The 12,399-nt window shown below is 34.4% G+C and overlaps 1 protein-coding gene across 1 annotated transcript; it reads right to left on the reverse strand.

Annotated features, from left to right (window-relative positions):
• Positions 1-461: 461 nt before the first annotated feature.
• LOC145129513 (protein IQ-DOMAIN 32-like) lies at positions 462-4,114 on the reverse strand. The gene is made up of 5 exons (XM_079064260.1): positions 3,888-4,114; positions 2,610-2,942; positions 2,293-2,517; positions 711-2,205; positions 462-633 (listed from the first exon to the last, which is right to left on the reverse strand). The coding sequence occupies exons 1-5, from the start codon at positions 3,981-3,983 to the stop codon at positions 614-616; spliced, it is 2,169 nt and encodes a 722-aa protein (XP_078920386.1). The 5' UTR covers positions 3,984-4,114; the 3' UTR covers positions 462-613.
• Between the last annotated feature and the right edge of the window lie 8,285 nt (positions 4,115-12,399).

Consider the following 12,399-nt stretch of genomic DNA (forward strand, 5'->3'; position numbering starts at 1 on the left):
AATACTTTTGGATCTATACATCCCACAATAAACTACATATCACAAAATTCGTAAGTTACTTCTAGTTTTATATATCTCTAGTTGACTAAATTATAAACTTGTTCCTTGCCTTGTGCTGTTTCCTTTCTTTTTACTTTTTCTTTTTCACTTTTGTGTATATCCATTTCTTTTCAGTTTTGCTATGAATTTATAAGTTTATCCATATAAAATGAATATCTTTTAATAATCTAATGTCTTTATAATTCTTTATTATTTATTTTAATAGTTACACTATAATTATATTTTGTAAAATTCGAATGATCATATCAGTAGTTATTAGTTAATGTAAATTGGGAGTAGTAGCTTCACAAGATGAAAATCAAAGATCAAACACATGAAATGAAATCATTCTTGCCTAAACTTAATTTCAATAGTTTTATTAGCTTATATCCTCAAACAAACTACACGACACCAAGGCACTCTAGCTCGAAATATTATATATATATATCACGTTTAAACCAAATATAAATTTTTTTTTAACAAAATGGCACAACCACTGTTTTTAAAAAAAAAACACAAATAAAAATTAATAACAAATAACCACATAAACCACACACACCATCACTACTTTACTTTATCTCTGCCATTTCTTCTCTGCAACAACACATCCATAAATAAGCACAACAACAACATTTTATACTTTTCAAAAAAAAAAAATTATAAAAAATTACCTTGATTCCCATTCCCCTTTGCGGATTCCAATGCCTGAGAAACAGATCTCTGAATCCGAGGTGACGCTTGTCTTCCATTACCAGGTAATGAGTGTCTCTTTTTTAAATAAATCTCTTTATCTTGAACATCAGGGCTTGACCTTGGGGACCCATTTGCAATTGCTTTTGCTCTTGCTGATTCCGTTGCTTGCATGTAACTCGGTAATAGCCCATTCCCTTCATGATCGGAATTGTCAGGTTTAGGTGACCCAAACGAATTCCTCCGTTTCCCGGGTTTCGTTTCCTTCGGTAAAGTCTCCAATTTTGAACCCGAGTCAACGGTTGACTTCTTGCTAGTTGACCAAGACTTTCGTTTTTGACTTGATACGTTTTTAGTACTACTTTTCTTGGTGTTGGTTGAGAGTTGACTGTTTGGTGTCCCTTGTGATTCCGGAGCTGTTATGTGGCTTCTTGGAGATAATGACTCCGGAATCTGATGGACGGAATTGGAATTGGAATTGGGTTCCAGATTAATTTCAATGTCGGCTTCAGATGGTGCGTCTTCTGGGACTTTAGAATCTTCCGGAAGTTTCTCAATCTTGTCAACAAAATTGTTGTGTTCTTCAATATTATCATCATTTGTATCATCGATTTCTTGATTTGAAACTTTGGAATCTTCCGGAAGTTTCTTGGTTTCAACTTCGGATGGATCGGGTGAATCGAGTGTAGATGTGATGGAAAGTTCTGTCCCACATTCTGAAACTAAAGATTCTTCAGGGGTAACAGAGGAAATTACATTGTTGATGGGTTTTGAAGGAATGATGTCTTCAGGGGTAAAATCGTCATTTTCGTGGTTAGAAGAATTGTTGATGGGGTCGTCTTCAGGGGTACCAACATCATTGTCTTGATTAGAAGAAGCATTGATGGGTTTTGATGGGATGATGTGTTCAGGGGTAAAATCGTCATTTTCTTGTTTAGATGAATCAGATGGTTTTGATGGGATGTTGTTCTTGGAAGTCAACTCTTCAAACCTTGACTGAGCAGCAATGAAAGATGGATTGATTGGTTTTCTTGATCCAAAAACTGATTTTCTTCCTTCTGAATCTGCTTCATCACTTGCAAGTCTTTTTGTTACACGTTTGGGTTCGATTTCTGATACAGATTCTTCAACAATCAAATCCATGGATTCAGGTTGAGGGATTTCTTCTTCATTTGACTTTTCTTCAGTATTGACCTTGACCAAGTTGACTTTTTCATCAGAAACCACTGTTTCTTCTCCAACATTGGATTCCAATTCCGTTGATTCACAATCAGGAATCACCGTTTCCACTTGATTCTCGGTGTTGTTAATAACCTTTTCTTGATCTTGATCTTGATTCTGTTCCGGAGTGCGTGATTCCACTGTTTCTGGTGAAGACACAGACATCCATCTCTCCAACCAATTCCAAGCGGAATCAGATTTTGAAGGGACACATTTGATGTTGATTTGTTTCTTCTTTGGTGCAGATTCCAGTAGCTTTTTAAACAAACAAAAGAAAAAAACTTTACTTTTTCCAATTATTATAACAAAATGATAAAAGGGTAAAATGGTAATTCTGTTTACCTGTCGAGCAAGACTGTTACTTAGTAGCTTCTCAATGGAAATATATTTCGGATCCGAATTTATTTCAGATGCCACGTCAGCACGTCGAGCACGAACAAGAGCTTGCATCTTGACAATGGCTTGAACACATCTTAAAGTTCCCACAGCATGATTCCTGACTAAATGCCCTCTCACAGCAGCTTGTAACTTCACAACATTTTTATACCTCACAAGTTCTCTTTGAGCCTGCCAAAATTACAAAAATACCCTCAATTCTAAAACACTAAACAGATAGATATCAGATGTTAAAATTGAAATGTATACATATTACTACATACCAAGAATCTTCTAACAGCAGACTGTATGATAAGGATGGCTGATTCATCAACAACAGGTTCAGATTTAATGTCATCTTCACAAGTATCAGTTGCCATTGTTGACATTGTAACAGCATCTTTTGTAATTGGATTTGATAATTGAGGTGACTCTTCTGTCCATATGCTGTCACAAGTTTTTTCTGATATGGAGGAATTGAGTTGTGGTTCAGAAGTGAGTGGAACAGGTTCTGAGCTTGGTTTGTTCTCTAATGGTGTTTCAGTGATGACAGTGTTGCTCAGGACTCGATGTCTGGCTGATCTTTTTCTGAAACTCCATCCTCGTTTATCTTTGTTCTGGAGGGTGTTTAAGTAAATTGTTAAATTACTTGAGAAAGAAAAAGATGTTGAAATGTTTGAATGGTGATTTGATGCTTAAAATGTTGATGTAATGAGGACAAAGTGAAGGAAACATGTGGACCATAATCAAGATTCATAATTTCATGTCATGATTGCTGAATGGAAAAAAATAAAGGGGAAACAATGATCATAATAAGGTTAATCCATATTCAATCAGATAGATCAACTAACTTATCAAGTGTAAACAACCAAATTTAGCACTTTTAAGATCGATGATCTCAAACCCTAGGAATAGACTACGCAAATAATTAAATTTTTTTTTCGAAAGCAGAAGGAAATACAAGCTCTGAATTTGTAAAGATCCGATCAATCTCCATGTTTGGAACAGCAGATTTCCATCAGATATGATCATTGAATGTATCAGCTTCAATATTTAAATAATAGATCAAAATCAACTTGACCTAATCAAACATTAAACACGAATCGCGAGTGGTAACCCTCAAAAAACATCGATACACACGAGGTTTATAGATTCAATCAAAGTCAAACATCTTTTTAGATTCGATTACTGCAGCATTCGGAAGCAAAAATTCCAAAAGTAGAACATCAAACTTCCATCGTATACACGAGCAAATCAAAAAAGGAAGCAACAATTCAATTTCAAGTTACTTTCAACCTAATCAACTACCTAAAACAAATCAAGATCTCAAACACTAACACAAAAAAACAATTTGAAGTTTGAACACACATACGCACGCATCTCGTATAAGTCAAACACGCACAACGGATCAGTGAAAAACACTGAATTCCATGTCTAAAACCAAAATTAAGTTGTGGATTGACCAATTACATAAACTATACTACACATAAACGCCCTTTTCAAAACAAAAATTGATTTAAAAATACAGACAAGTGGACAACCAAACAAGCACATTTAAATACCTCGGAAGAAGCATCAATATCATCTCTATCAACAGATTCATTGCTACCCCCACCACAAGATATGATCTTGAAGCAAGATGTGGTCGATCTTCCCATGTTCTTCTACACTGTTGTATCCAGCGTCGATCAGAGGAGAAGATGGAGAGTGTTTTTGTGTCGTTGGGCTTCACTTGAGAGTGTTTTTCGTCATTGATATTGTTGGAACTTGCGCCGGATAGAGAGCAAGGGGTATTTATGGAACAACACCACCCTGAACATACTCCTCCAATCTAGGATACCCGTTTTTTCAACATGTATAGTTGTACTTTATGCATTAAAACATGTACCCATTTCATGTATCATATTTTTTTATTTTTGAATATAAAGTTTGTTTTTAATAAAAGCTAAAATTGTTATTTTGCTATAAAATAATAACAATCAAGTTCTATTATTGTTCTTTTATGGGGTATTTTAAGTATATAAAGTTTAGTGTAATTTTTTTACAACTAATGCAAACATATTATAACTTCGTTTAATCATACATTATCAAGTGATATCCATTCTTTAATACTAATATCACCACTTGGTTGTTCAATGTCGATGAGGGACTTGATGTTTGACTGTTCCTTCCATTTTAAGGTTTGAGAATTTTGAATAAGACACTAGAATCTAGATAGATGAAATATAAGAGAAAGTTTGATTTGTTCCATTGATCAAATTCTTGGTTTTTAATGTTTCACAATCGGAATAAAGTTGAAATATTGTTATTGTTTAATGAAATTGTCCTAAGACCGGACGGAGTGGTCTCGGTGAGTCACTCGGTTACCTCGGCGAACACCGGGCCGATGACTCAGCATGCCGAGCTCGGCTCGGCAACTCGGTGGGAAAATGACAACGAGAGTGAGTAAAGTGGTTGGATGTTTTAAAATTTTTTTGAACGTTACCTTGGTCAAAATGATCGTTTTTTTCATTTTTTTTTTTCAAAAATATCATCTTTTTACTCTATATAAATACCATTACATACCATATTTCATCTCACTTCACATTCTTTATTTTTTTTTTTTCATTCAGACAACATAATTTTTGTGAAAAAAATGGTTTTTCCTTCCAACCCAAAAGTTCAAAAATATACCAAAAGAAACACCCAAAACACAAACCCAATCTCACATTTTTACTAAATTTCGTTCAAAACCAAAACGACCGACCTATTTATTCACCTCCAAATTTACACTTTGGTAGTGTTACTACCCATTTCAAGCACAAAACCAACCTCAATATCAAAATCAACATCAATTTCAAAACCAACCTCAATTTTAAAAACAACTTTAATTTCAAAACCAACCTCAAATGAACTTCTCATCCTAACTCCAATCTCAAATGGAAAATGACTTCAACCCATTTGATGATCTTCCCGACTCCCCAATGAATTTCCATAACCAATTCCAATATCAAGGAGAACCCAAAGTCGTCCCTGAAACGAAATCGGAGTCGGAAGAGATTCAAACATAACCCAAGAAAAGTGGAAAGGCGGCTCCAAAGCAATGGACAATGACCGAAGAAAAGGCGTTAGCTCGTGCGTGGGTGGATGTTTTTTGAAGATTCGGTGGTCGGAAACAACCAAGATTGTCCAACTTTTTTCCGGAAAATTACACGGCGTTTTCTCATGAAGATGAATCTTAAAGTCTATCGGAAAAATGACCATATTTACTCGAAGCGGAGAAATGTCAACATAGTGGCGACAAAGTTTAATGGCGTGTTTCGAGTGTCAAATGACAATGGCAAAGTGGTGCAAATGACGAAACAATTTTGCAAAAAGCTCTTATCTGATTCCCGAAAGAATCATCTTTCTACACTTATTTGTCTTTATATTATGTGTCTCATTACATAATACATTATCCCATGGACATACTGTCTCTTTATCTCATCAGATCTTCTACTAAATAACTAGTACTTAACTCATTAAGTACTTAATCTTTATCTATGTCTATTAACATATATGTATTCTACACAATAGCATAATGTTTAGACATACATACATAGGATTATAAGGCATATAATCCTATTATTTTCTCATCTACATCTTATATGTATTACTCATAATACCATTAGCATCTACATATGCTTACATACTCTTCTATATGATTATGCTGCATATAATCACATGTCATCTCTTAGGTATTTAACAAATACCTTTGTCATCTCTGGCCATACTTACTCTAGGTATAAACACATGCTCCGATATATGTTTTTAAATGTATACCTCATACATTCTTTATATATACGTGCATGGTCTGGTATATGACTTTAAACATATATCTCATAAACATACACACATACATATAAACATGCATAAATAAAGACATATTATTATAATCTAAAGAGAAAGTGAGAGCAATAACTCACATTGTTAGTGATATGACCTTATTTAACTATATATTTTAGGCCATTATCTTAATAAATTAATCTGAAATATTATATTTTAAGATATATGATACTTAATATGCTTTAAAATGTTTAATTACAGTTAAATTCGAAGTTAGGATGCAAAAGGAAGAGAATGAAGTTGAAAAAGAAGAAAAACGACAAAAACGCGAAAAATTAGTAAAAGTCACGCCACACCCATTTAAAAGGCATGCCGAGCCCCTTCAGCGAAAAGAAAAAAAAATCAAAAATCAAAAATCGTGTTTGTATTGGATACAGATTTTTACCACACCGCGATTTAGAGACTTCCGTGTCGCGGTCCCTCTATTTGCTATAAATACCATATTTTTCCAACCCTAATCGAGGTGCAACCATTGACAGCCTTAGGCTGCGACTTTTACTTCGTTTTTGACTTCCATAAACCCCATTAGGGTTGATTTCGAAGCTAAAGAGTCGATTGGAGTAAGGATTTGAATATTCAAGCGTTATTTGCATCATGATTTCATTTCGGGTTCGCTTGATGACTGTGTCTCACATTCTTTTGGCGATGTTTTATGCGTTACTTTACTAATTATGATGTAAAAACCTTTACTTTCACTAGATGTAGATGAATCATCGTTAATTTGCTTTAATTTCGTTAGTAGGATTGTGTGAGTTTGGCTAATACTTGTGTTCGATTGATCGTTTTACCTTTCATGTTAAAGTTATGATTTTTATTGCCTATTGTTCAGTTATATGTAGTTAAGAAGACTAATCTAATTACATTAACTTGAATCTTGATTAGTTTATGACCATTAAACTGTTAGGACTAGAAATTAGGCAATATTAATTGTTAATTTTGACTGTAATAGAGAGTATTAGATAACCATGTTATGTTTCAATTGATTGTTATGACCATTGCACGAAATCACTAGATTATACAGTTCATAGTTCGAATTTATTTAATTAATTACGTGTTCACTAGTTACATGATCTTTGTGTTAGTTGTTCATTAATTAGTAGTACTAGGAAATCCGACCAAGATAACTAGTCATATTACAATTCAGTAATAAACTCATTAGTCCATTGCACTTCTAATAAATCAAACATAGAAACTTAGGGGATTCAAATTCTAGTGAAAGTATTTTTGATCTATTGTTTTAATTTTGTTCTTTACTTCGTTTGTTAAATTGAGTTTTAAAGCAAGTTTAATTTAGTTTAAATAAAACCACCCCTTTTTTACTTTACTGTTATTAGTTTAATTAACATTTACATTATTTGATCTAAATCATTTTTGTTCCCCTAGTGTTCAACACCCTTTCTTACACAACTATACTACTATATGATTATTTTCACTGCCTGTTGTGTGTACTAGTTTAGAAGTGATAAATTAGGATTTATAAATTTAAAACAAGTGCATAAATAAACACATCAAGTTTTTTGTGTCGTTCCTCGGGAACGGTTGTGTTTAGTTCGGATTATTTATTTGTTGATTAAATTTAGTTTAGTTTTTAATTTTTAGTTTTATTATTATTTTTAAATGGATACGCTTGATGCTATTCTTTAGCGTGAGTTGCAGGTACTTGATGATCTATTCAATCCAAAAAAAGATTTGGAAGATCTGGAAAGATTGCTTGTAGAAGATTCATATGAAGATCCACAACACGGTTTGATCATTACCACGTTGCGGTCCCCTATTTTTCCAGATTGTGTTTCAGAATATGGGGTGAAAATTTTGTCTTTGGAGAGAGTTATGACATGCGATCTATTTTTGATTAGTGTCCAACCAGTTCCGACCCTTGTCAAGATTTTTGGATTTTATAGATTCACGCTCGATTAGCCGAATTTAGAAACAAAGAGTCAAATTTTACAAATCGTTCTAAAAATCGTATTAAAAGTGACGGATGGATTGGTAACAACATTATTAGAAGTTTATTAAGTTAGGAGTCCAGCTCAAGACTCGCACAAAAAGAAGTGTTTATCTGGAGCCAACCCGACTTTTTAAATTAGTTTGTATTTTCGTTTCGTTTTTAGTTTTTATATTTAGTTTTATTTTTGAATAAAAGTGCTTTTGATGTTTCTTATTTTTATTACAAGCAAATTATCATCTAAGAAATTGATGATGAGCAAAAATACAAGAGCAAGGTGGATTACTACGAGAAGAAAGCAAGAATCTTGACACAAAAATAAGTGTGGAGTGCATGTTCGATATCGAGGAGTCTACAGAGCTATCACTGTCACATGGGAAAAACCTGATACGAGAGACTAATTGAGAAATTAGTTGCTTCTAGATTGGTCAATTCATTCATCGGTGAAGAATTCAACCTTTCATGAAACCGCGCCACGAGCCTAGCTACCCTGCGACTCGGTTAACGATTCCATTTCAACTTGTTTCCCGACATATGAAGAGCGCGATGCGCCAATTCCCACTGCGCGCCACGACGGAGATTTTATCGCGACAAAAGTTCCAAAATTTACCGAGACCGTGTTGTGGTCCTTTACTCGACGCGTCGTGGAAATGTCCCACACAGATTACTTTTTTTTTTGCATTTTTATAGCTGTCCGCCTACTTCTATTGATGAGTTATGTGTAATTAAGAAGACCAATCTAATTACATTAACTTGAATCTAAATTAGTTTATGACCATTAAACTATTAGGACGAGAGATTGATCAAATCCTTGGGTTAGGAAACATTAAATGTTAAATTTGAATGTGTTAGAGAGTATTAGATAACCATGTTATGCTTCGATTGATTGTCATGACCATTGACAAGAAATCACTAGATTATATCGTTCATAGTTCGAATTTATTTAATCAATTGTGCTCACTAATTACATGACCTTTGTGTTATTTGTTCATTAATTATTAGTACTAGGAAATCCGACCAAGATAATTAGTAATCCGTCCAAGATAATTAGTCAAATTACAATTCGGTAATCAACTCATTAGTCCATTGCACTTCTAATAAATAAAACATAAGAACTTGGGGGATTCGAATTCTAGTGGAAATATTTCTTATCTATTGTTTTAATATAGTTCTTTACTTCGTTTGTTTAATTGAGTGTTAAAGCAAGTTTAATTTGGTTTAACCCCCCCCCCCCCTTACCTTTTTACTTTATTGTTATTAGTTTAATTAACATTTGAATTATTTGATCTAAACCATTCTTGTTTCCCTAGTGTTCGACACCCTTTCTAACCACAACTATACTACTATATGATTAAGTTCACTGCCTAGTGTGTATTAGTTTAGAAGTGATAAATTAGGGTTTATAAATTTAAAACTAGTGCATAAATAAACCCATCAGTTAGTTAGTGAGGACTAAATACCACTTGGCTTTAAATCTCCAATTGATGCATCTTGGCTCATCCTCTTGCTCAAGGCCTATTCATACAACATTTCAAGTTCCTTAAAACTTGTCTTAGCCTGTTAAGAGCTTATCTAATTCTTAATGTCAAAATGATCACTTAATTTATCATAATTCTAACATTTCATTTTCTACTTCTAAATTCAATCCAAACAATGAACTGAACATCCCATACTACCTAATTCATTACACTTCAATCTCTAATGTATCAATTCGACATTACCACTAGTTAGGGTTTCAACCCTAAACTTCTCATTTATATATTTCACCTTGGAAATAGCATATAGAGCTTGTTCAAAGCTCCTAAACACTCTTAATGACATCAATAACATGCTTCCTAAGAGTAATCATTCATATCTAATTTAATTCCATAAATCACCATCAGAGCCCTAAGAGCTTAAGGATGAAGGAGATGATTACCTCATAAGATTTTTGATGCCTAACCCAAGCCATAAACATTCTAGATCGCCACTTGACCCACCTTCATCCTCCACTTGACCCACCTTCTAAGAAATGAGGAGTGTTTTGACAAGAATGAAGATTGATCAGGGGGTTTAATCTATGCGACACCGCGTCGCGGTGGGCTCTTTACCGCGCCATAGTGACCAGTTTACCCGTGGTCAGTGGCATCCACTTACGCCACCGCATCGTGGCGATCTACTTGTCGCATTGTGGGGATCTTTCTCCACCAACAACATACTTTCTCCACCGCGTCGTGGTGCCCATACACCACACTGTGGTGCAAAGTAGTTTGTCCTCCTTTTACGAAGAAGAACTACGTCTGAATCACTATCCTCCTTCACCGCACCATGGTGAATTCCTCACTACGTTGCGATGGATGTGTGATAGCAGCCTTCAAGGCTGATTCCATTCCAGCATTGGGATATTTTTCTTCAATTTTGAAACCTTCATATCTTCTTCGTTTTTAACCCGTTTTCTATATTCTTTATATCCATGCGAAGGTGGGAAAAAAATCTACAACTTAGTTAATTCATTTCTTATTGACTTAATACAAGTGTTAATCTGTTATGTTATAAACTTGGCCCAAAAAAACATAAAATACCCATTTTACCCTTTTGACCTAAAATGCATCTTCTCATGCATTTCTTATCTTAAACTTACTCATCTAATCTCATCTAAGTGACTTAAACTCATCTTGACCATTTTCATGAAATCACAACCTCATAATCTTACATAATTCTCATAATTGACCATTTTCCCCTTTTGGCCAATATTTTACTAAAAGTCAAATCTTTCTAAATTTTGGGTTCGTATACTCCAACCAATGATTAAAGATTTAAAATCATTGCATCTAACATGTTAATCAAACTTTCCAAGCAAAAATATTAACTTTTATCAAATACTTTTTATTCCGTCTATTTTTATTAATATCCAACGCTAAAGTAATATCAAGATGATACCATATATATTAAACATAAAATAAACATGTATCAAATTGCTCCCTAACTCAAAATATCTACTAATCCAATCTAACCCACCTAATTATTTAGGTACACGTATCTTTTTACAACTCACTCAATGTAACATTCTATTACCCATACATTAGCCCAAAAACATATATTTTAATAATTAGGTAACAACAAAAAATAGAATTTACATCATATGACTAATATATTAACTAAATGTAATATATTGACCATCAGATGACTAATATATTAACTAAATGTAACATTCATAAAGTTCTTAAAAATTTTAAACTTTTAGATAAACCCAAAAACCATCTTTGTTTACAAATTGTTTTCAAAATAAGTTCAACATCAGAGAAATCCCAAAATCGTGAAACAAAACATGAGGAGGTGCACGATCACGCCTTCGCCTTCCCGCGATCCTCTAAAGTACCTGAAACATAATCCAAAACTTTAATCCTAAGCTTAGTGAGTTCCCCTAAAATACTGATACATAACTAATAGCACAAATATAATAACAACATGCAATGGGTCCACAACTAATAGACTGGATTACCCCTGAGCGCACAACATAAGTCTGGCTTGCCCCATTGCCCATAACTTATGTCTGGCTTGCTCTCCGGACTGATCAGTCCGCGGACTGAATACCACTAAGCCCTCAATACGACTCTGGCATGCCCTTCCCGGCCCTCAGCTCGTATCTAGAATGCTCATGAGCCCTCAGTATGAGTCTGGCATGCCCTCCCCGACCCTCAGCTCATATCTGGTATGCTCCATGGTTTGTTGGCTACAACACGGAGCAGTACAACCTCAACCCAACCCACACAATATGTCGACATATAACATATAATATCATATATAGATAAACAGACAATATCACAGGTAGTCCTACCGATCTACCAAACTAGCATATCAAAACTAGCATGCATATCTATTCCATACTCGACATATCAACAATATCAGGTTAACAAACCAATGTGCCGGCCTTTGTGCCTTCGACCCGAAGTACAGTGAGGAAGACTCACCTCACAATGTCAAACCACACTGAAAACCTCCGACTGCTGGCTCGCGAAGAATACCGAACTATCACAACAAAATAAACATCTAATTAACAATTGGATTACCATTCTTGATTAAGGATTCATACTTAGGGTAAATGTCCACTTTACCCTTTCCCCAATTGGGCCAAGGCCTAATGTCCAGTTTTGATCCAAAAGGCCCAAATTACTTCAAGGCCCATAATTGGCCTAATTTTCCAAATTGGGCCCAACCCCTTATTAGGCCTTATCCTAAGGTCCAACTCTCCAACTGGCCCAACACACTTATACTCATAAAGTCCA

The sequence above is a fragment of the Lactuca virosa genome, chromosome 8, assembly GCF_052849685.1.
Source record: "Lactuca virosa cultivar CGN04683 chromosome 8, Lactuca_virosa_CGN04683_v6, whole genome shotgun sequence".
NCBI classification, from domain to species: Eukaryota; Viridiplantae; Streptophyta; class Magnoliopsida; order Asterales; family Asteraceae; genus Lactuca; species Lactuca virosa.